The 21754-nt window shown below is 57.8% G+C and overlaps 1 protein-coding gene across 3 annotated transcripts in view; it reads left to right on the forward strand.

Annotated features, from left to right (window-relative positions):
• The window catches only part of LOC120512686 (Krueppel-like factor 5), a 29242-nt gene extending 11826 nt beyond the window's left edge, over positions 1-17416 (forward strand). For 2 of the 3 annotated variants that reach the window (XM_039731267.1, XM_039731266.1), the window contains exons 2-6: positions 2796-2843; positions 6625-7528; positions 10304-10363; positions 14254-15323; positions 15521-17416. In XM_039731267.1, the coding sequence (XP_039587201.1) occupies positions 2796-2843; positions 6625-7528; positions 10304-10363; positions 14254-14432 (1191 nt within the window). In that variant the 3' untranslated portion in view covers positions 14433-15323; positions 15521-17416. Of the gene's footprint in view, positions 1-2795; positions 2844-6624; positions 7529-10303; positions 10364-14253; positions 15324-15520 lie in introns of those variants that run through there. The other variant, XM_039731265.1, reaches the window with a different exon arrangement.
• The last annotated feature ends 4338 nt before the right edge of the window (positions 17417-21754 follow it).

Below are 21754 nucleotides of genomic sequence, written 5' to 3' on the forward strand. Positions count from 1 at the left end.
TGTGCCACACCTGTGCCCCGGGGTCCCTCACCCTGGGACAGGCCCCCTTCCTGCTGGAGCCACCTCCTGCTGCTCCCCCATTCCTCGCACCCCCAGGTCAGAGAATCATCGAGTCAGGGACTCGTTTGTGCTGGGGGGACATCAGAGATCACCCAGCCCTGACACCTTCCACTCTCCCAGGCTGCTCCCAGCCCCAGCCCGGCCTTGGGCACTGCCAGGGATCCTGGGGCAGCCACAGCTGCTGTGGGAATTCCATCCCAACCCCTCTCCACCCTGCCAGGGAACAATTCCTAATTCCCAATCTCCCATCCATCCCTGCCCTCTGGCACTGGGAGCCATTCCCTGTGTCCTGTCCCTCCATCCTTGTCCCCAGTCCCTCTCCAGCTCTCCTGGAGCCCCTTCAGGCCCTGGCAGGGCTCTGAGCTCTCCCTGGAGCCTTCTCCTCTCCAGGTGAGCCCCCCCAGCTCTGCCAGCCCGGCTCCAGCCCTGGAGCAGCTCCGTGGCCTCCTCTGGATTTACTCCAGCAGTTCCACATCCCTCTGATGCTGGGCCTCAGGGCTGGGTGCTCTTGCCTGCCAAGCATGGACACAGGTGACATTTCTCTTGCCCCCTGTCCCCAAAGCTCTTTGCAGCCCCCCACGCTGGGGGCCGGCTGTGAGCAGGAGCCTGGAATCTCGCACCTGGGAGATGGGCTGGGGGCTCTGGCCAGGCAGGAGCGGGCTCCGGGCTGTGAAACACCCCCAGCCCTCCTGTGCCGCTCAGGGCTCGGTGCTCTTTAGCAAACACCGATTCCCCCCCTGCCCCCGGGAGGTGACAACGCCTGGTGTTCCTCCTCAGCCGTTTGTCATTTATCACCTGCAGATTAGGAGGTGTTTAATCAGGGGACAGCCAGTCCCACCCCGGCCCCAGCCCAGCTCTCCGTGCTCGTGGTTAATCCGGGTTTATCTGGGGCCTGCCAAGAAATGTTTGTGTTGGACTCTGCTTGAATCGATCTCTGTGCTGATAACAGCTCCCCCAGGCTGGGACATCTGATCCAGGGATAAACCCCAGGCTCCTGCAGGATTTATGGGAGCTGCCAGGGCTGGAGGGGCTCATATCCACCCCTGTGACCCTCTGGAAAATCCTGCTCCTGGAAAATCCCCTCTGGGGAGGTGGGATGGCATTGCTCTCTTCGTGGAGCCACTGGTTTTACTGGGGCTGGGGGATTCAGCTCTCCCAGGGGCTGCTCCTGAGGTTATCCCATCCTCCAGGGAATTTTGGTCACCAGGTTTGTGTGTGCTGAGTGTAACACTGCTGGCCCAGAGACACAAACTGGTGTCCAGTGGCCTTTCTGGAGTGGACAAAGCGCTGGTTTGTGCCTTCTCCTCATTTTTAATTTGGTTTTCTTTCTCTGCCAAGTTGAGGAGATGCTTCTCCAGGGTCAAACTTGGGTGACTTTGGGGGGGAAAATCCCCCTGGAATTCAGTGCTTTGGCTGTGTGAGGAGTTTCTTGTTGGCTTTCCCTTCCTGGGCACTTAAAGACGGCTGCACATCAAAGAGGGTGGGTTTAGGTGGGATTTTGGGAAGGAATTCGTGACTGTGAGGGTGGGCAGGCCTGGCACAGGGTGCCCAGAGCAGCTGTGGCTGCCCCTGGATCCCTGGCAGTGCCCAAGGCCAGGCTGGACAGGGCTGGGAGCAGCCTGGGATGGTGGAATGGGATGTGCTTTGGGGTCCCTTCCAGCTCAAGCCATTGTGGGACTCTGTGAAGGATCCCAGTCCCTCTGGTCTCCCAGGTTTGTTGGTGTTTCCCCTTTTCCCTGAGCTGCTGGTCCCAGCCTGTGGCCATGCAGTCAGTGTCATTTTGTGCCCCCTGCCCTCATCCTGGTCCCCAGGGATGGCAGGGATGGCCTGGCCATGCCTGTGAGGGAAACGGGGCCTGTGATCCCACTGAAAACCTGCTGGCTCTTCATCTGCAAGGCTCTGAGGCCTTTGCCCATGAGCCCACATCTCGTGCACTGTTGGGATGAGCTGAGCACCCTGTGTGTGGGATAACTCAACCCTGCCCAAAAAGAGCCAGGAAATGGCTCCTCCTGGAGGGGGATGGGCTGAGCATTCCAGGTCACTGCTGTCCCAGGAGGGGGACAGGCAGAGCATGTGGGGTCTCCAGCTCTGAGACCTGAAACTCTCCTGGTGGTGAGCAGGAGAGCCATGTGGAGTGAGAAGGAGCCCACAGGAGCCTGGCAAATACTGGTTTGGGATTTGGAGGAGTCCCAGATCTCTTCCCCTCTTCTTGGTGCTGGAGGGCTGTGGTCTGTTTGGAACACTGACCTTGGAGAAAGGATCCGGGTCTGAGGGATCTGGGAGGAGCCGTCAGCCCTCTCTGGGAATCTGGGAGAGGTGGAGGCAGAAGGGAGAGGTGCAGGACATTTGTGAGCTTGCTGTCATCTGTGTGGGAGGGTGATAAAGGGATTTAAGGTGCCGTGCCTCAGTCTCCTTGGGACAGCTCAGTACTTTCCATTTGCCTCTTCTTCCCAAAGAGGCTTCTCTCCTTCTCCTTGGACAGGCTCCAGCCATGGTGGGCAACCATCAACCCATGGTGGGCAACCATCAACCCGTGGTGGGCAACCACCAGCTGCTTCCATGGCATGGGGTGTGGGGTGGGAGGAGACACCATTGGCATGGGGGACACCTGGAGACCCTGGGGGGCCCTGGGAGGCTCTGGGGGTGCTGCCCTCCTTGGCCAGGGGAATTTGGGGGGTCTATGGAGTGGCCAAGGCAAGGAGGACACCCCACTAACCCAGCCCTGCCTCCCACAGCTGCACCCCATGAGGATGGACCAGCGGATGCCACCGCTCATCCTGGAGGTGAGCAGCTTTCCTCACTCCTTCCCCTGCATCCTCCTGCTCCTGCTGGGAAGAGAAACACAGAAGTCCCCAAGAGACTGAGCTGGGACATTCCCCACTCCCTCCTTCCATCCCCTCTTCCAGCTGGGACACGTCCCTCCCTCTCTGCCCGTCCCCTGAGTCAGTGTGTCACTGTCACCTCCGTGACCTGTGTGTCCCCATGGGCTGTGACAGGAGTGACAGCCAGGAGCACCCGAGTGCTTGAGTGGCACTTGGGCACCTCAGTTGTGCTGGTCTGAGCTGAGGACTTTGTAGGATCATGGAATTGTTTAATTTGGAGAAGCCCTCTAAGGTCATCCAATCCAACCATTCCCCAGCACTGCCAAGGCCACCACTGACCCATGTCCCTAAGTGTCACATCCACATGGCAGATAAATCCCTCCAGCAATGGGGACTCCAGCCGGGGCTGGACAACACATTTTGGGGGAGATTTTCCCAAAAATCCACCCTGACCTCCCTTAGCCCAGCCTGGGGTCGTTCCCTCTCCTCCTGCCCCTGTTCCCTGGAGCACAACCTGACCCCCCCAGCTGTCCCCTCCTGGCAGGAGCTGTGCAGAGCCACAAGGGCCCCTGAGCCTCCTTTGCTCCAGGCTCAGCCCCTTCCCAGCTCCTCTCCAGCCTGAGCCCCTTCCCAGCTCCTCTCCAGGCTCAGCCCCTTCCCAGCTCCCTCAGCCCCTGGCCTGGGCTGGGCACTGCCTGGGAGGTGCTTTGGGGTCGGAGGTGCCAGCACCCGGCCGGGCAGGGTTTTCCAGGGGATTCTGAGCCCCAAACAAAAGGTTCCTCCCATTTGTCCCTGTGGGAGGGACGCTGGTGCTGGGGCTCCTGCAGAGCTGTGGCTCAGTGGGGCATTCCCTGGGGTGGGATTGTTGTTCTCCAGGTGCTGCACACACACAGAGCAGTGGGCAGGGATGGTGTCCTCCTGTCTGGTGACAGCCACTGCTGTCCCTTACCACCCCTTTCTCCAGGAATTCCCCTGAGAGGGAATTACTGTGTTTTTATAAATGGAAAGACCAGGAAAAGACAGTGCTCTGCAGGGAGAGGTGGTCCTGGCGGAAGGAAGGTTGGGTGATGCCAGACAAGGGCCCTCCATGGAAATTTGGGCCCTTGATGCCTTGTGGAGGCTGCCCTAGAACAGAGGCTGGACAGAGCTAAAGAATAAAGCAAGGATTTATTAAAAGGATCTCCTCCATGGATCCACCTTGGGCAGCACAAGAGCCCAGCCAGGGCTGCACCCAAGATGAACCAAAATGGCCACAAAATGCACAACTGGTCACAGGGTCTGTCACTTTTATCAGTTCTGCTCCATTTGCAGATTGGGGTTAATTGTCCAATTCCAGCTCCATCCCATGCAGTCCCATCCTTGTTTTTCTCTCTTCAGCCCACGTTGTTTGTGCTCTTGGGCCTGAATTTGGATCATTTGTCCTTGGTCCCCAGCTGGAGCAGGAATTGTTTTGTCTCCCTGCTCTGTGCAGAGCTCACCGTCCCATAATGTGAAGCCCAGACCCACACACTAAAGCAGCACAGAATCTGAAAATATAAAAGCTAAAACCTGAGACATCACCCTCTATGGAAATTTGGGTCTTCCATGGATTCTTTAGTTTGGAAAGGCCCTCTGAGCTCCACACCTTTCCCCATTTCTCTCCTGCCTGGTCCCCTGGGGCAGAAGGACCTTCCCTTGGGAACTGGAGGTGAGAAAGTGAAATGCCAGAGATAAGGGAAGTGTGAAGGAAAAGGCACCCAGCACTGCCCTGCCCCTGCTCCTGCCAAGTGGGGCCGATCATGGCTCAGGAATGTGCGGCATCCCGAGCTGCCCGGGGCGAGCTGATTCCCAAGGGAACGTGGCCCGTGCCAGCCCGGGTGCCAGGAGTGCCCAGGGCTGGGCTCCAAGGCTGAGCCGTGGCTCTCCCGAGGGAGGAACCCGCCCAGCCGGGAGCAGAGGGGTTGGAGCTCTGCACGGATGGAGTGAAGCTGCAGCTCTCCGAGTGCCTTCCCTTCCCTGCTGATGCCTCGGGGTACAGAGGGAGAGCGGACACCGGGGACAGGGCCCAGGGAATGGCTAGAGCTGTGCCAGGGTGGAGATCAGGGAAAGGCTCCTTATCCAAGGGTGCTGGACACCGACCAGGCCCCCTAGGGAATGCAGCTCCAGGAATGTTTGCTCAATCGGGGTGAGGGTGTTGGGGTGCCCTGTGCAGGACCAGGGGCTGGACTGGATCCTTGTGGATCCCTTCCAACTTGGGATATCCCATGAGGCCACAAGCAGCTTTAGGCTCTGCCTGAGCCGGGTTTCCTTCTCCAGAGGGGCTTTTGGGCTTCCTTTAACCAGGACAGGAACTTGCAGCACCACCACGTTTCAGGAGGTCATGTCATGGCTGATGCCCTTAGGGGTGTTTCCCACACGTGACAATTCCCTGGTTGTGCAGGGTTCCCAGCAGGCTGTGTACACACAGCAGCCCCAGCACGGCCCTTCCCAGCCCGGCCTCCAGAGCTCCTTCCTGAGTGGCCCAGGCTGGATTTGTGGCTGTCCCCGTGCCTGGGTGACAGCCAGCTCAGCCATGTGTTGCCAGCACGGCTCCCAGAGGTGCAAAGGCTCTGAATGAGCTGGAAGCTCTGTGATCCTTTCCCTGGAAAGGGCAAGGAAATCTCTTGGCTCCCACCCAGCTTTGTTAAGAGCCCTGAGGTGGCAGCAGGGCTGACTTTGGCCCATGGCACTGTGGTGACACAGTTCAGGGCTGGAAACCTCGGCTCAGGGCGTGGGCTGAGCTCAGCTCCCGCTCCTGGAGTGCGCTCCGGGCTCTGCCAGGGAAACCTGGGCCTTTTCCAGCTGCTCTCCATGGGAATGAGGGCTTTGACACTTGGGGAGCCGTGCAATGAAGGGCTGGAGCTCTGCACGAGAGCTTTAGTGCTGGGATCTGCAACCACAGCGAGCAGAACCTGAGTCACCCAGCGCCAGGAGATGCATTTCCTCGAGGATTGCTCCATCAGGGTGCTGGATTGTTGGGCCTGGATCCAGTGGGATGCCCCAGCAGGCAGGAACCAGGAGGGGAAGGAGCCAGAGCCAGAGATTCTGGGAGCTTGGAGCTTGTAAAAACAGCTCTGTAAAACCAGAACTAACACAAAGGTTAGGCCAGGCTGAGTCACTGCCCAGGTGAGGCAGGAAGGCAGGAACTGTTCCCATTTCAGGCTCAGAACACACTGAATTAGTGGCAACATCACTTAGATTTCTAGGCCTGAATTATTCCCAATTAATTAAAGATATTGTCCTAGAATTCCTCAGTTCATTAAAGAGACTGTCCCAGAATAAAATGCTCCTCAGGCTGCTGAGTTAAAAGGAGACCAAAGCCAGCATGTCCAGGGTGGGCTGCAGATCCAACGTGCCTGAGGTGTGATCCTGGCTGCATTCATCCCATTCCTTGTGCTCACTCCTTCTGCTTGCGTGGCCAAAGCTTTGTACCCAAAGCTTGCTTCCCTTTATCAGTTTGATTTCTGTCCTATCTGCATCCTCTCCTGGCTGCCATGTGTTATCAGGGAGATAGGGAGGGGGGAAGTGGGGCAGAGGATGCTGATTCAGCCGTGGGGAGTCTGGGTGAGTCAGAGCCGGAGCTAAATCACCTCAGCTCAGGTTCCTGGGCCGTCACCACTGCTCCTCCACTTCCTGCTCGCTCAAATGCCCGCTGGACATTGGCCTCCCCCGCTGGCTGTCAAGGTCAGCTGTCCCAGCTCCCGTGTCCGTGTTTCTGCCGCAGGCACGCTCAGAGATGGACAAGTACCTGTCCAGCGAGGTGCCGCCCGTGCCGCTGCTCCCGGACAAGAAGTACCGCCGGGAGAGCGCCTCGGTGGTGGACGAGTTCTTCTCCACGGAGAAGCCCAGCTCGGCGCCCTACAGCGTGAACATCAACGTCATCCTGCCCGACACCACCCACCTGCGCACGGGGCTCTACCGGCCCCCCAAGCCCATGGCCCCCTTCCCGCAGATCAAATCCGAGCCCGGCACCGGCTTCTCGCAGCCCTGCTCGTCCTCCTCGGGCCCCACGCAGACCCTGCCCGACTTCACCAGCGTGTTCAGCATGCCCCAGTCGGTGGCGGTCAACAACATCTTCATCAAGCAGGAGATGCCGGCGGAGATCCCGCTGTCGGCCCACCCGCAGCAATCCCAGCTCTTCCAGCTGCCCCTGGGCGCCGCCAGCGCCGACATTCCCACCCTGGCGTCCTCCTCCAGCAGCACCACGGCCATCAGCTGCCTCAGCGGCGTCACCATGTCCACGGGCTCCGTGGCCAGCGTGGCACACAGAGCCGTGCAGCCAGCAGGGCCCCTCAAGCAGTACCCACACGTGGCCCAGGGACAGGGGAGCTTTGGGAACATCTCCGGGCAGTTCTACCCCGCCCCGGGGGTCACTCTGCCCCCCTCGCCCCCCAACTCGCAGCCTGGCAGCCCCGAGAACCAGCCCGAGCTCATCAACACCATCTCTCCGCCGCCGTCCTACGAAGCCACTTTTGGACTGAAGCTGGTCCAGTCGTCCCAGATGCCCCCGGGGCCCACGGGCGTCGGGGGCCTCTCCCAGGGCCACGTTGTGATGCAGCCCCCCAAGTACAACCGGCGCAACAACCCCGAGCTGGAGAAGAGGAGGATCCACCACTGTGACTACCCAGGTGTGCTCACGGGGGACTTCGGGGGTCTCTTGGCACCCTGAGGATGGGTAGGAGCCTCCAGGGAGGATAATCTGAGATCCTTTTGGGGTGCAGCTGTGGATGGAGCCCCAAGGAAGTGGGAGGGAGTAGAAGAGGTTGATCCCACCAGCATGGTGTGGTTCCTGTTTTGTCCCCTTCCCTCTCCTTTGCACACTGGCAAAAGTGACTCTGCAAGGTGGAGAGCTCCTAAGGCAGGGGGGCTCCTGGGAATCTGCTCCTGGGAATCTGCACTTGGGAATCTGCTCCTGAGCTCTTGCTTTGCTCTGGTCCTTCCCAAGCCCGAGCATCCACATGAAGCCACTTTGCCATTCCCACTGAGCCTTTCTTTCCTTCTCTCTCACAGTGGGTGGAAAACCAGCAAGGAATTCCCACCAGGAGCCCTGCTGGACTCTCTCTGAGAGTTCTGACCTTCCAAAGAGCCAAGGAACTGAAGATCCCTGTGCATCCTTCCATGGCTCCATGTGCTGCAGCAGGAGCCGTGCAAGGGCATTCATGGAGTGCTTTGGCTTGGAAGGGATGTTTAAAGGCCATGTCATCCCACCCCTCCCATGGACAGGGACACCTTCCTGTCCCAGTTTGCTCCAAGCCCTCAAGCTGCGGATTGGCCCAGAGCAGCTGTGGCTGCCCCTGGATCCCTGGCAGTGTCCAAGGCCAGGCTGGACACTGGGGCTTGGATACCCTGGGACAGGGGAAGGTGTCCCTGCCATGGCAGGGGTGGAGCTTGGATGAGCTTTTCTTCCAACCCAAACCAGTCTGGGATTCCATGGCACACACCAGCGAAGCAAATCCCATTGAGAGATGCCAGTGAGAGCCACTCCCAGGCCAGGACACACCTCCCACTTGCCGGGCTGATCCTCAGGGCTGGCCAGCTGTGGGTTAGCAAACAGCTTTCCAGGGGTGTGTGAGTGACAAAAGTCACTTCCTAACTGCCTCAGTGAGAGTCACTGACCCTTTCCCTGGCATGGCAGTGGCTGGAGGCCAGCCCAGAGGTGTGCCTGCTCCAGATCCTGTCCCCAGCCATGATGGCAGGAGCTGCATAAGGACAGGGATGTTGAGAGAGATCTTTCTGTGCTTGCACCTTCCCACTCTGTGGCACCCTGTGGATCAGGGACTTTCTGAGCCACAAGCTGCCAGTGGTTGATGGCTTGTGCTGAACTTTTTACCTTCTGCTGGTCATGGTGAGGACATGAAAGATGGAATTAGACCTGAGACACACCCCTTGTGCCTGATTGCTCAGAGGCTCATCCTGCAGGATCTGCACCAAGGCAAAGTTGCTTTTAGGAGGATTTTGGTCTGTGGTGAAAAAAAAAATCCCCCAGTCTTTGCTGAATAAATCCTGGGTCTGTACATGCAGAGATGGAGCAGGTGTCCATGTGATCCCTCCCTCAAAGGTTCAGCTGGAGGTGACTCTAGTCAGGAATAATGGTGAGCGAATCTCACCAACCTGGTCTCTGTGAGGAAGTGAGGGGGGCTTGGAGACTGCACACCTGGAACCAGGTGACCATGGGAGACCTGTTGGTAAAGCCCCATCCAGAACCTTCCAGGGTCTAAAGGGGCTCCAGAAGAGCTGGAGAATGACCCGGGACAAGGCATGGAGGGACAGGACACAGGGAATGGCTCCCACTGCCAGAGGGCAGGGATGGATGGGATATTGGGAATTAGGAATTGTTCCCTGGGAGGGTGGACAGGCCCTGGCACAGGTGCCCAGAGCAGCTGTGGCTGCCCCTGGATCCCTGGCAGTGCCCAAGGCCAGGCTGGACACTGGGGCTGGGAGCAGCCTGGGACAGTGGGAGGTGTCCCTGCCATGGGATGGGAAGAGCTTTGAGCTCCCTTCCCACCTAAACCATTCATTCATTCTGTGATCTCTCTCCCAGATGTGAGGGGCTGCCAAAGCTTCAGAGCCCCAGAAGCAAAACTGAATGGGGCCCCCACCCCTTGTCCCTCCTGCCAAGGAGGGGAAAAGCAGCTCCTGCCCCAGCTGAGCAGGACAGGACCGAGGGCTGATCCTGAGCAGGAGGCTCCTCTGGGCTGGGTGGAAGCACTGGGATGAAAAATATCCCCACGCTGCTTGTGCAGGTCATAAAAATGCAAATTCGTATTTGAATGTCCTCATCAAAACACAAAGCAGCAGGGCCACAAAGGGCAGCAGAGGCTTCCTTAAGCTTTATCCAAGTTAAACTTCAGAGGAGTTAAACGGATTCCTTTTGAGATACCTGCTGTTGGAACTGTTCCCCAGTCACGGTGTTTCTGTTAAACCCTGTCTTTGATGAAACCTGTTCATGCTGGTCTTGTGAAAACACTTCCCGCTGGCTCTGCTCTGGGACCTGGAAGCCAAGTTGTGACTGTCCCTGGCTGTTTCCTGCTTCCTGGAACACTGGTACCACGTCTGCTGGGCCAGGGCTGTTACAAAACCCAGCCTTGCAAAGTCGTGTCAGCAGTGAGACAGGGCAGAACAGAGCCAGAATCGTGAGGCAATCAGGTCTTTTCATCCTGCTGGTGGAAGGGGGGCTGAAACCTCTGTGCTTGACTGTCCCCCCGCCTGATTCCCAGCACAGTTCCCATGGGTGGCAGGAGAAGGTGTTAAAGTCTCTCTGCCTGAGAGCAGACACTCCTTAGTGCTGAGCCCAAGCCAGGCTTGTTTGCATGGCCCAGCTCTGTCCCTCCCCTCAAATCTGAGTTTGTTTGAGCAAGGGCCCCTTTCTCACAGGGAAATTGTGTTTTTTTCTGTCCTTGCAGGTTGCTCAAAGGTTTACACCAAGAGCTCCCACCTGAAGGCACATCAGAGGACTCACACAGGTAAGAGCAGCTCCAGGAAATGCTGCCAGCCTAAGGTACCAAAGCCCCCCAAAAAGGGCAAGGTTAGATGGGATATTGGGAAGGAATTCCTGGCTGTGAGGTGGGCAGCCCTGGCACAGGTGCCCAGAGCAGCTGTGGCTGCCCCTGGATCCCTGGCAGTGCCCAAGGCCAGGCTGGACACTGGGGCTGGGATGGTGGAAGTTACCGTGGTGCAAGATGGGCTTTGAGGTCCCTCCCAGCCTGATCTGTTCTTTGATTCTTTAATTTTTTTGTCACTCTTCCCTCTTCCCAAATCCTACCTGGGGCTGATCCTGCTGATCCCACAGGAAGGCTGCATAGGGCCCGTGCTGCATAGAGCTCTTCCCTTGAGATGTCCCAAATCCTACCTGGGGCTGATCCTGCTGATCCCACAGGAAGGCTGCATAGGGCCCGTGCTGCATATTTAGGATCTCTGAGGAGACCAGGGCATCTCTTCTGTGTCAGACCCCCACCCCAGGGCTCCCAGGCAGAGGGAGGAACCCCTCGTGTCTCCCTGAGTTCCACTCCCTCTGAATCCCACAGGGAAGGGCTTCCAGTCCATGCTGAGGGTGCCACAGGGAGCCCAGCTCGCAGCAGCCCCAGCACAGCTCCCCTGGGCTGATCCCAGCTCCGTGACACTCTGCATTCAACCCCGGCGCCCTCATTAAAGCATTTATTATACCTGAAACATTATCAGATCCCCAGGTAGTCCAGGAACCATCAGTGCCCTCATAAATCTCTTTTATAGGAGGGCTGATCTTTACTGAGAGCAATTAAGCCAGGCCCAGAGTTCACTTCTCTTTTTTATGAACAACGACCAAACCCCGTTCTGTGGCTGGGAATTGCTTCTTGCTCTTGGCTCCGCTCCTTCCTCCCCTTATCAGCCCTTCAAACAAAGAATTTTGCCTTGTGCGTGAGCCACAGTGTTTCTTTGGCAGGGGCTGGGCACGAGGGGGCTGGAAAACAGCACGGAAGGGGTGGAAAAAAAGGAACAGGAAGGATGTCGCCCCAGAGCTGGGTGCTGATAGGGGTTTATCACAGTCTGGAATCAAGGCTTTAAAATGAAATTAAATGTCTCTTGTCCCTTCTGTTGGGAGCTCTGTGCCCAGGACAGGATCCATGAGTTGGGCACCTCCTTACCTATCACATATAAAGACGTACCCAGGAAAACTCAGTGGTTTCTCCAGGTTTCCCAGTAATCAGGCAGGAAATCCAAGTGGCTTTGCCTCCTTTCCTTCCCCAGCTGTTAGAAGGAAGGGTGGAGAGGTGAGGGAAGGTGTCAGGACCCTGGTGGTGGTGGTGTGGGATGAATAAAAAGGAAGGAATCCAATCCAGAGCCATCTTCCAGTCCTGGCCCAGGATCTCTGCATCCAATGTTTTTAAGCCTCGTGTTTTGCTTTGGCGGCCTTATCCTTGCTGAGGTCCTCACCAGACCTGCAAGAGCAAGGGCTCACCTCAAATCCTGCCTCAGCTCCATCACCCAAAGAGTTAAAAATGTCCCTTCTCCCATTCCCTGCCTGCTGTGGGAGCCCTTTCCTTGTGGTTTCCGTTGCCATGGCCCGCTGTTTTCCTCTGCTGGAGCCACCATTCATTTCCTGGGTGCCATTGTGAGGTTAAACATAAACCACCGGGCGGGAATGCCACCTCGGATCCTTTGTTTGAGCCCGCCCTGCCGTGCTGTCCTGGGAGAGGCAGCCAGCTCCGGGACAATGGGAAAGCCGGGACAATGGGAGACCTTGGGTTTCTGTCCTGGACATCCACCTGGCATTGTTTGGAAGCAAAGGGCTTCGGTGGGCTTGATCCAGCCCTGGAGGGGACAAGGTCTGGGCTGCAAGGGGCAAATCCTGCCTTGGGGAAAATCCTGCTTTTGGAAAAATCCTACCTTTGGGAGAATCCTGCTTTTGGGAAAATCCTACCTTGGGGCAAATCCTAACTTTGGGAAAATCTTGCCTTTGGGAAAATCCCTCTTTTGGGAAAATCCTGTCTTGGGCAAATCCTGCCTTCAGGAAAAACCTGGTTTTGGGAAAATCCTAACTTTGGGCAAATCCTGCCTTTGGGAAAATCCTACCTTGGCACAAATCCTAACTTTGGGCAAATCCTGCCTTTGGGAAAATCCTACCTTTGTCTTGGTATGTCCCAAGTCCCATAAAACCCCCAGCAACTCCTTGTAAATCCTCTGCAAGTGCTGTGTTTACCTGAGCCATAAAAATCCCTCTCCCTTTCCCATGGAGCAGCATCCAGGGGTTTTGGAGGAGCAGGATGTGCTCGTGCTGCTCTGCCTCCTCTAGGTCCCTGTATCCATGTTTTTGTGTTTTACTGCAGGCAAGGCACTGGAGACCTTGCTGTGGCTGATTTCACTTCCCTGGCCAAATGTGGCATTCCCAGACCTGGAATTGTTCAAGGCCAGGTTGGATAGGACTTGGATCTAGTGGAAGGTGGAACGTGGTCTAGCAGAACCTGGTCTGGGGAAGATGGGCTTTAAGGTCCCTTCCAAGACAAGGCATTCCAGGATTCCCTGGCTCTGTGGAGCAGCCTGTGGGAGGAAGGGCTCCCTGGGAGCAAGGAGAGGAAGGAATCCCTAGACACTGATGTAGGAATCCCTGGAAGTCGGTGGAAGCTGGTCTGGGCAGGGTGGAACACGAAGGGCTTTGCGGTCTTTTCCAAGCTGAGCTGTTCCAGGATTCCCTGGTTCCCTGGAGCAGCCTATGGGAGGAAGGGCTCCCTGGAAGCTGGGAAGGGCTCCCTGGAAGCCTGGGGAGGAAGGAATCCCTGGAAGCACGGCAGGGCAGGGCACACATGCCCGTGCACGCGTGCTGCGTGCGGACGTGCGCTCCCGCCGCGCCGCTGCGCCCCGCAGTTGGCCCCGGGAAGGGTAAATATTTGAGGTCGGGAATGTCAGCACATTCCCTGAACTCTGCCTGCCTGTTCAGGCTGTTAAGAGCAGCACTAATATTTGAGAGCACCACGCCCTGCGTGGGGACAGGGCTGCAGGCAGGGCTCAGCCCCGGGGCCCGGCTGGAAGCGGCCCTCGGCTTTTGCAGCCCAGTTCCCAGCTGGCTGCGAAGGTGCCCGGTTGAATGGATTTCGGTTGGGAATGGGTGTGTTTGGGAGGGGGGGGAGAGGGCACGGGGATGACATCACCTGAATGCGCTGAGGGAAACACAATAGGTTGTGTACAGAGCTGCTGGCAGGGGAACTCGGAGGTGTGGAGCATTAGGTCATGGAATCCTGGAATTGTTTGGCTTTGGGAGGGGTCTTTAAAGGCTGTCTGATCCTTTGGGGACATCTTTCACTGGAGCAGGTTGCTTCAAATCCCATCCAGCCTGGCCTTGAGCATTTCCAGGAATTGGCTGGCCACCAACATTGGATGGCGGTTTCAAAAAAATTTAGATTTTTCGGATTGAAATTTAGATTTGGAGCCCAGTCTTCCTCCTGGTGCTTCCCACCACTCATAGCTTCCTTAGGAATTTCTGGGTTTTTATTTTAAAAAATCCAACCTAATTTACAAGTTGTTTTTAGCCAGAAATGCTCCAAAATCCAGCAGGAACTTGAAGAGCACCAGAAGGCAAAGAGGGGCAGGACGTGGTTGGTGCAGCTCAGTCCCTTGGTGGCGCTGGGCTGTGTGCCCTGGGGAGCCCTGGCAGTGCCAAGGAAGTTGGGTGTCTCCCAGAGGCTCGGGGGTGTTTTTGGGAGGCTGGGCAGGGGCTGAGGAGGGACAAGACCTGTGTGGTGCACTCGCACTCCCTCAGCGGCCCTGGGCTGTGCGCACTGGGGAGCCCCGGCAGTGCCACTGACGGGGGGCATCTCCAGAGGCCAGGGGGGTTTTTGGGGGGCTGGGCACACGCGTGTGACCTGTGCTGTCCCCCGGGCAGGTGAGAAGCCCTACAAGTGCACGTGGGAAGGCTGCGACTGGCGCTTCGCCCGCTCGGACGAGCTGACGCGGCACTACCGCAAGCACACGGGGGCCAAGCCCTTCAAGTGCCTGGCGTGCGGCCGCTGCTTCTCCCGCTCCGACCACCTGGCCCTGCACATGAAGAGGCACCAGAATTAGGAGCTGCCTCCCTTCCCCGTTCTCCAAGAGCAGCTCAAACTCTTCCCTTCTCCCAGGGAAGGACGTGTACATAGGAACGACCCCGTGCCGCCGTCGCCGAGGCGGCAGGAGAGCCCTGCCAGCCCAGCCTGACATTGTCTGGTTTTACCAGAGACTGGAACCCACCCAGCTCACCTCAAACGAGCCCTGATTGCAGACTGAGCTCCTGACGAGGCTCCTGGTGGCACTGGGGTGCTTGGATGCCCAAGGGCTTTCTTCTGGCAGTCCTGCGATTTATTTGTCACTCAGGAGCGACTTCGTGTCTCAAGCCCTTTGGGATGGGTTTTGCCCTTTTAGTGAGGCCCAGGAGGATGTGACAGTTTGGCTGTGACAGCTCTCACTTGGACTCTCTTGGACAGTCCCGTGGCATAGCCATGGATGTGACACTGTGTGACCATGGACATGGCACCTTGTCCCATGGAGTGACCATGGGTGTGACACTGTCCCCATGGTGTGACCATGGATGTGACCCTGTCCCCCATGGTGTGACCATGGATGTGGCACCTGTCCCATGGCATGGCCATGGATGTGACACTGTCCCCCATGGTGTGACCATGGACGTGGCACTTTGTCCCATGGTGTGACCATGGATGTGACACTGTCCCTATGGTATGACCATGGATGTGGCACTGGTTCCAGGGTGTGACCATGGATGTGACCCTGTCCCCCATGGCATGGCCATGGATGTGACCCTGTCCCCCATGGTGTGACCATGGATGTGGCACCAGTGCTGTGCCAGAACAGGGGCCGTGCCCAGGACTGTTGGCAGTGACAATCCCAGTCTCTGTGGGGGCACAGAAGAACTGACCTGTGACAAACTCACCCTTCAAACAAGGGGCAGCACAAAAGCAGGTGACAAAAGCGTCATGGCATGGCCATGGATGTGACCCTGTCCCCCATGGTGTGACCATGGATGTGGCACCAGTGCTGTGCCAGAACAGGGGCCGTGCCCAGGACTGTTGGCAGTGACAATCCCAGTCTCTGTGGGGGCACAGAAGAACTGACCTGTGACAAACTCACCCTTCAAACAAGGGGCAGCACAAAAGCAGGTGACAAAAGCGTCACCTGTGTCCCACTGAGCCCATTCCTGGCAGCCAGCTTGGCACTGCAAGCACCTGCCCTGCCTGCCAGGTTTTTGTGGTTGTGTCCTTAGCATTTCTGCTTCCAAGAGGAATTTGGACTCCAGGTGTCTCTGGGAGGACCAGCGTGGGTTTGAAGCCACCCGGGGGACAGCATAAGAGCCACTGCTGAAGCTCTGGTGTCCCAGAATCCACCAGCAGTGCCCTTCTCCAGAGTCTCACAAGGACTCGGTGGCTGCTGGTCCCACCAGGCCTGTGCTGTTGCCATTCCATCAGATGGGGAAAAAACCTACACCCAGGGAAAAAAGCATCTTGGAAACAAATTCCAATAAATCCTGCTGTTCAGAGTGGAATCACATGACTACCTCACAGGTTCACCTCCTCTGGCTCCCCAAGCTCCTTCCCCCATCCCGTGGGATGCACATCCCCATTCTCCAAAGCCTTCCGGGGGTTAAATTTGGGCACAAGAAGAGCCAGTTCCAAGACCAGCTGTGAGCTTTGTAAATGAATCAGGACCAAATAATGGGTCTGCTGTGTCCAGCAGAACACTGATGTGTCCCACACCCTCCTCTCTTGTTTCTCCTTGGATAAACTGGGGTGACTCACAGGTTGATGTGTGGGATGAGGGGCCAGGCTGGACCATGGCATGGTCAGCTGGAATTTGGAGGCCATTCCTCTCTGCTGTTGCCAGAGCCACTGCTGGGTTCCTGCTTGGCCTTTTCCTTGGATAAACAGAACCAGTGCCGTGGGTCTGTTTGACAGCAGAGGAGGGCAGGAGGGATTTGGGGTCCGTGCTGTGCTGTTGGCTTTGGGACGGACGCTGGTCCAGCTCTGCAGTGACTCCTCCCTGTGGGTCCTCAGCCAGGGAGGGTGGGAATGCAGGGGGAAGGGCCATGGAATTGTTGGATGGCTTTTCCAGCAGTGGGAACAGTTTTGCAGCCCTCAGCACCAACCTCCACAGTCCAAGGTGGTTTTTTGGGGTGTCTCTTGTGGTTGGACCTCCCCAGTGCAGGAGCCAAACCCCGAGGCACAGGGTCCCCACGTGTGTCACCATCAGCCCCACCCATGGCCCTCTCAGAGGGTCTCTTCACCCCCCTCTGCCTTTGGAGAAGGAAACCTCCTTTTCCCATCCCTAATTCCCCTTTTCCCCCACCCTGTGATGCTGATGGAACCCAAAAGAAATTTGCTAAAACCCAGTACAAAGCCAAACCACCAACAGGCAGCTTGAAATCCGAGGGGAATTGGACATAATTTTCCTGCTAATCTTGGGAATCTTTTTCCCTACAACCTCTGCTTGTCCTCCCCTGGACTCTGTGTGTGTAAATATATAAATATATATATATTTTTTTCTTTTATCTGATGAGGGGCAGAAGTGTTTTAGCACCCACCCGCTGCTCTGTATGCAATCTCCTCACATGCAAATGCTTCTCTATGCAACAATATTTTGTTTTTAAAAATGAAAACCACAGCAAATCCTCAGCTTTTATTATTTTTCTGTGGACAGAGCTCTGGGTTTGTATTAGTGGCCAAGGGCAGCTGTTTTTGGGGAGAAATCTGGGGAAAGGGGAGTGGTGCTGCTGGAGCCACGTGACACTCGTGACAAATGAAGGTCCCTCCATCCCCAGACCCCTGGGACATTTTGGAAACGTCCACCCCTTTGCAAGGAGTGGATCAAACGCTGGAATGTGGGTGCCTCATCTCTGTTTGATAACGGGGAGAAATCGCTGTAAATAGGCCAAAAGTGCTGTGTGACCTCGTGGGTTCTCCCAGGTGATCCTTTATTATCCAACATGAACACAATGGGGAAGAAATTGGGACCTGGAAAATGGGGGAAGATTTCTTTTCCAGGAATATTGATCCATCTCCTATTTTGTAATAAAATTTTATCACCTGCAGACCTGGTCTGGCTTCTGGTCCTTCCTGCTCCAAGAGCTTTTCTTGCCTTCATGCCCTGCCTTTCCCAGTGTGAGGAAATGGGGGATAAAGCTTTTTTATTGGGGGAATAAAGCTTTTTTATTGGAGAAATGGATCTGCAGGCAGGGAAGGGTCCATGGATGATGTGAGCCTGGAGTTGTCTGTGTCCCGGTGCCAGTAAAGGGGTGGGGGGGCACAACCCTTGTTTTTGATCCCCTCACTCTTATGTGCTCCCATTCTTTATCCTGAGAAGGGAAATGGGGCATCCACAGATCCTGGAAGGAGCTGGAGCAGAGCCAGGAGAGGGACAAGCCAGGGACAAGCCACCTGAACACTCCATGACCCCTCCTGTCCTTGGGGACACGGCTGTGCCACTGGGCTGTTCCTGATGAAGTCACCAGGACAGTGAATACTGGGGATGTCAGCGAGGTTTGAGGGTTTGCTTGAGAACCTGATGTGTCCTCCCAAAGTGGGGAAACCCCAGAGAGGGCCCCACTGCAGAGGTGTCACCTGGCTGAGGTCCCTCTGGGCCAGCTCCTCCCTGGAACGTCCTCTGAGCAGTGCTGGACCTGGGACAGGGCTCAGATGGAAGTTCAGGCTCACCCCTCAGAGGGGTCTCGGCAGAGCAGGATCCCAAAAAGCCCTGCTCCCTTTCCCACCCCTGGCTCTCCTCCCCGCAGTGTCCCCCTGTCACCGTCCCTTCCCGGCCGTGTCTGTGCCGATGGTGAGGCCGGGGCTGTAAAAGCTGGCCCGATGCACAGACTGTTCCTGTTGGAGCTCCAGGAACGCCGCGATCCCGCTGGTCAAGGACAGCAAGGGAAGCAGGAGGGAGAGGGAGGGGTAAAATCCTGGGGGGAGCCTGGAGGAGGCTCACAGGGCACGGCCAGGAGGTGACAGCACCAACGGGAGACTCCTCCCGGCTTTCTGCTTGGAATTCAGAAGGGAGTGATGCTGATGTCACCACGCCGTGTCCAGGACCTGGAAAACATGGAAGGAGCATGGGGATGGGGGGAGGCTCTGTCCTTCCTCTGCTCCCCGGGTGATTCCAGAGGGAGAAGCTGGAAGATCCCACGGGACAGCCAAGGTCCTGCTCAGTGCCACCCTGTGCCCACGGTCTGCTGGGACGCAGGGGCAAAAACCCAGCCCAGCTGCCCTGGGGATCTGGAAGGGCCCTGGAGGTGCCCCTCCGGCCTGGCAGTGACTTTGAGGGTGGCTTTAATATTGAACTTTACTGTCCCGACATGTCCGCGGGCAGATGTGGGCTGTGCTGTTTGATGTGCCCTCGGCCCGGGCTGTAAAGTTATCCATTGACTCGGGAAAACACAATGACAGCGGGAAGGAGCGGCCGGGCGGGTCCTGCGGTGTCCCCGGGGCTCGGCACAGCATTGTGGCCCGGGACACGCGGGTGGCTGCGGCAGAGCCACCCCCGGGCTGCGGTCCTGGCTCCCAAAAACCCCGGGCAGAGCTCCAGCAGGTGAATTTTGGGGAAGCTGGCACAGAATGTTCCCGTGACAGCGGCCACGAGCGCTGCCCTTCAAACCCTGCCCTTATCTCCCGCACCCCGAGGACTATCAACCCCCGAGCCCCGCTGCAGCCGGGCCATTAAAGTTAACGATTACCCAAAGTGAGTGTTTATTTGGGATAATCCAGGCCCGGGGGAAAGTGCGGCACGGGGAAGGAAGGCTCTCGGTTCTTTTCTGCGAGATAGCGCCCGTCCTGCGGCGCTGAAGTGGTGCTTGAACAAGATGAATGCTCGAATAACACCGGGCAAACAGCGCGGCCGGAGAGCTCCGGCCACCGGGACACCCGGCACGCCGGTTCCTTGGGACACCCGGCATTCCCATTCCATGGGGACACCCTGCACTCCTGTTCCTTGGGACACCCGGCACTCCTGTTCCTTGGGACACCCGGCACGCCTGTTCCTTGGGACACCCGGCATTCCCATTCCATGGGGACACCCTGCACTCCTGTTCCTTGGGACACCCGGCACTCCTGTTCCTTGGGACACCCGGCATTCCCATTCCATGGGACACAGCATTCCCAATCCATGGGGACACAGCATTCCCATTCCATGGGGACACTCGACATTGCCATCCCTTGGGGACACCCAGCATTCCCATCCCTTGGGGACACCCGGCATTCCTTGGGGACACCCAGCATTCCCATTCCATGGGGACACTCGACATTGCCATCCCTTGGGGACACCCAGCATTCCATGGGGACACAGCATTCCAATTCCTTGGGGACACCCAGCATTCCCATTCCCTGGGGACACCCGGCATTCCCATCCCCAGGGCAGACTCTCCCTCTCGTGGGGATTTTCGGTGCCCCCAGCCCGTGGAGGGCTTTGTCTCCTGCCAGTGATCTGTTCAAGTTTTCCTGAGGTTTTTTGTCACCTTTGGGAGGAATTCTCCTTTTCCCGATGATTTTTCCACTCTGTATCCCCGCCCTGTCCTGCTCCCTGCTCCATCCCCGTGCAGAGGCAGCAGTGGGAGCCGGGACAGGGAACATCCACATCCAGGCCCTTCCCTGCCTCCTGGAGGGGCCTCAGCCACCTGCAGCTCCCGAGCTGACCCACCCCGGGCAGAGGGATCCCAAATCCCAGCCCTCCTCCACACCACTCACCGTCCCAGGGTAAAACTCCTTTTTTCCCCCTCCCAGAATTTCTCTCCTCTCCCTGGAGGCGGGGAAGGGCAGGGACACCCCAAAGCTTTTCAGCACCAGGATCTGACCCCGGAGGTGCCCCCAGCACTCGGACAAACCCTTCCCCCCAGCGGTGCCTGCTCCCTCCTGGGCTCGGAGCCTTCCCAGAGCGGGCCGGGCAGGAATTGTGCCCGGAGTCCCGGATCGCGTGCGGAGGGAGGGCTCACCTGAGCCCTCTAATCCCCTAATCCGTCACCAAGGAGACCCAGCGTCACCTGTGCGAGCAGAGGGGCCCTGCCGAGGGACAGCTGCTTCTCTCGCGTGCCAGCTCCCTCTTGGGCTCATCCCAAGCCCCTTTTTGGCTCATCCCAAACCCATTTTCGGCTCATCCCAAGCCCCTTTCTGGCTCATCCCAATCCCCTTTTCGGCTCATCCCAAATCCCTTTTTGGCTCATCCCAGCCCCTTTCTGGCTCATCCCAAATCCCTTTTTGGCTCATCCCAGCCCCTTTTCGGCTCATCCCAAGCCCCTTTTTGGCTCGTGCCGGTGTTCCAGGGCTGCGGGTGGAGCAGGGAACTCTCTCCTTGCCGCGTTCCCACCCAGTCCCCCCAGCTCAGCCATCGGGGGACCCCTGGGATTTCTCCATCCCTGCCTTCCTGAGCACCCCCACCAACGAGGGTGAGGGGTGTCCCCATGGCACGTTTGGAGACAATGGGGACCCCAAACTGCTGCTGGGGGGACACTGGGGTGTGTCTGCTCTGCCCCGACCCCACCGTGGGTGGGCTGGAGAGATACAGGGACAGGCACAAACAAACTGGGTAAAATTTCATGAAAAATGAAAATTTCATGAAAAATTCCCTTTCTGGCAGCAGGGAGAGCGAGAGGGCTCTAGGCCAGATGGAGAATTGTCCCAGTGAGGCTCCAGCCTGTCCCAGGCCCTGCAAAGATGGGGACAAATCCCGAGCTGGAGGGATCAGAAGGCAAAGGACACGGCGAGGGGTGTTTGGTTTCCTACATCCACCTGGAGGGGCACGTGGAGACCTGATGGTGGCCGAGGGTCCCTCCGGGGCCAGCAGGGGACAATCCAACCTCTCGTGTCACCCTGGTCACCTTCTGAACACCCCGTGAGTGGGAAGGGTGAGGAGAGCGAGAGGTTTCTGTGAGAAAGGCTGAATTCCCGCAGGGAACACCGTTCCTGCTCCCTGCAGGATGTCCTGGAGCAGAGCTCGGGGCTGGGGGCACTTCGGCCCGCCCGGGCACCCCCGGGCTGTCCCTGGAGGGTCCCATCGCCTCCCAGTGCGCTCCAGTTCGGCTGGGACCTCATGGCTCGGGGGGTGAGCGGGATCTTCCCAGCGGCGCCGCCGATCCGGGTCCGTGCCGGTGCCTCCCGCTGCTCCGGGAACGTCCTGGCCGCCCGGAGCTCGCCTGGGGACACCGGGAATGGGGGACATCCCGCTCCGGGACATCCTTGATCCAGGGACATCCCGCTCCAGGACATCCCGATCCAGGACATCCCTGTCCAGGGACATCCCCGATCCAGGACATCCCTGATCCAGGACACCATCCCTGTCCAGGGACATCCCCGCTCCAGGGCTCTGGGAGCTCGGCTTGTTCCTGGGGGATGTCACCTCCTTCACCCAGGACACAG

This window comes from Passer montanus, unplaced genomic scaffold (assembly GCF_014805655.1).
Source record: "Passer montanus isolate IOZ18808 unplaced genomic scaffold, ASM1480565v1 scaffold76, whole genome shotgun sequence".
NCBI lineage: Eukaryota > Metazoa > Chordata > Aves > Passeriformes > Passeridae > Passer > Passer montanus.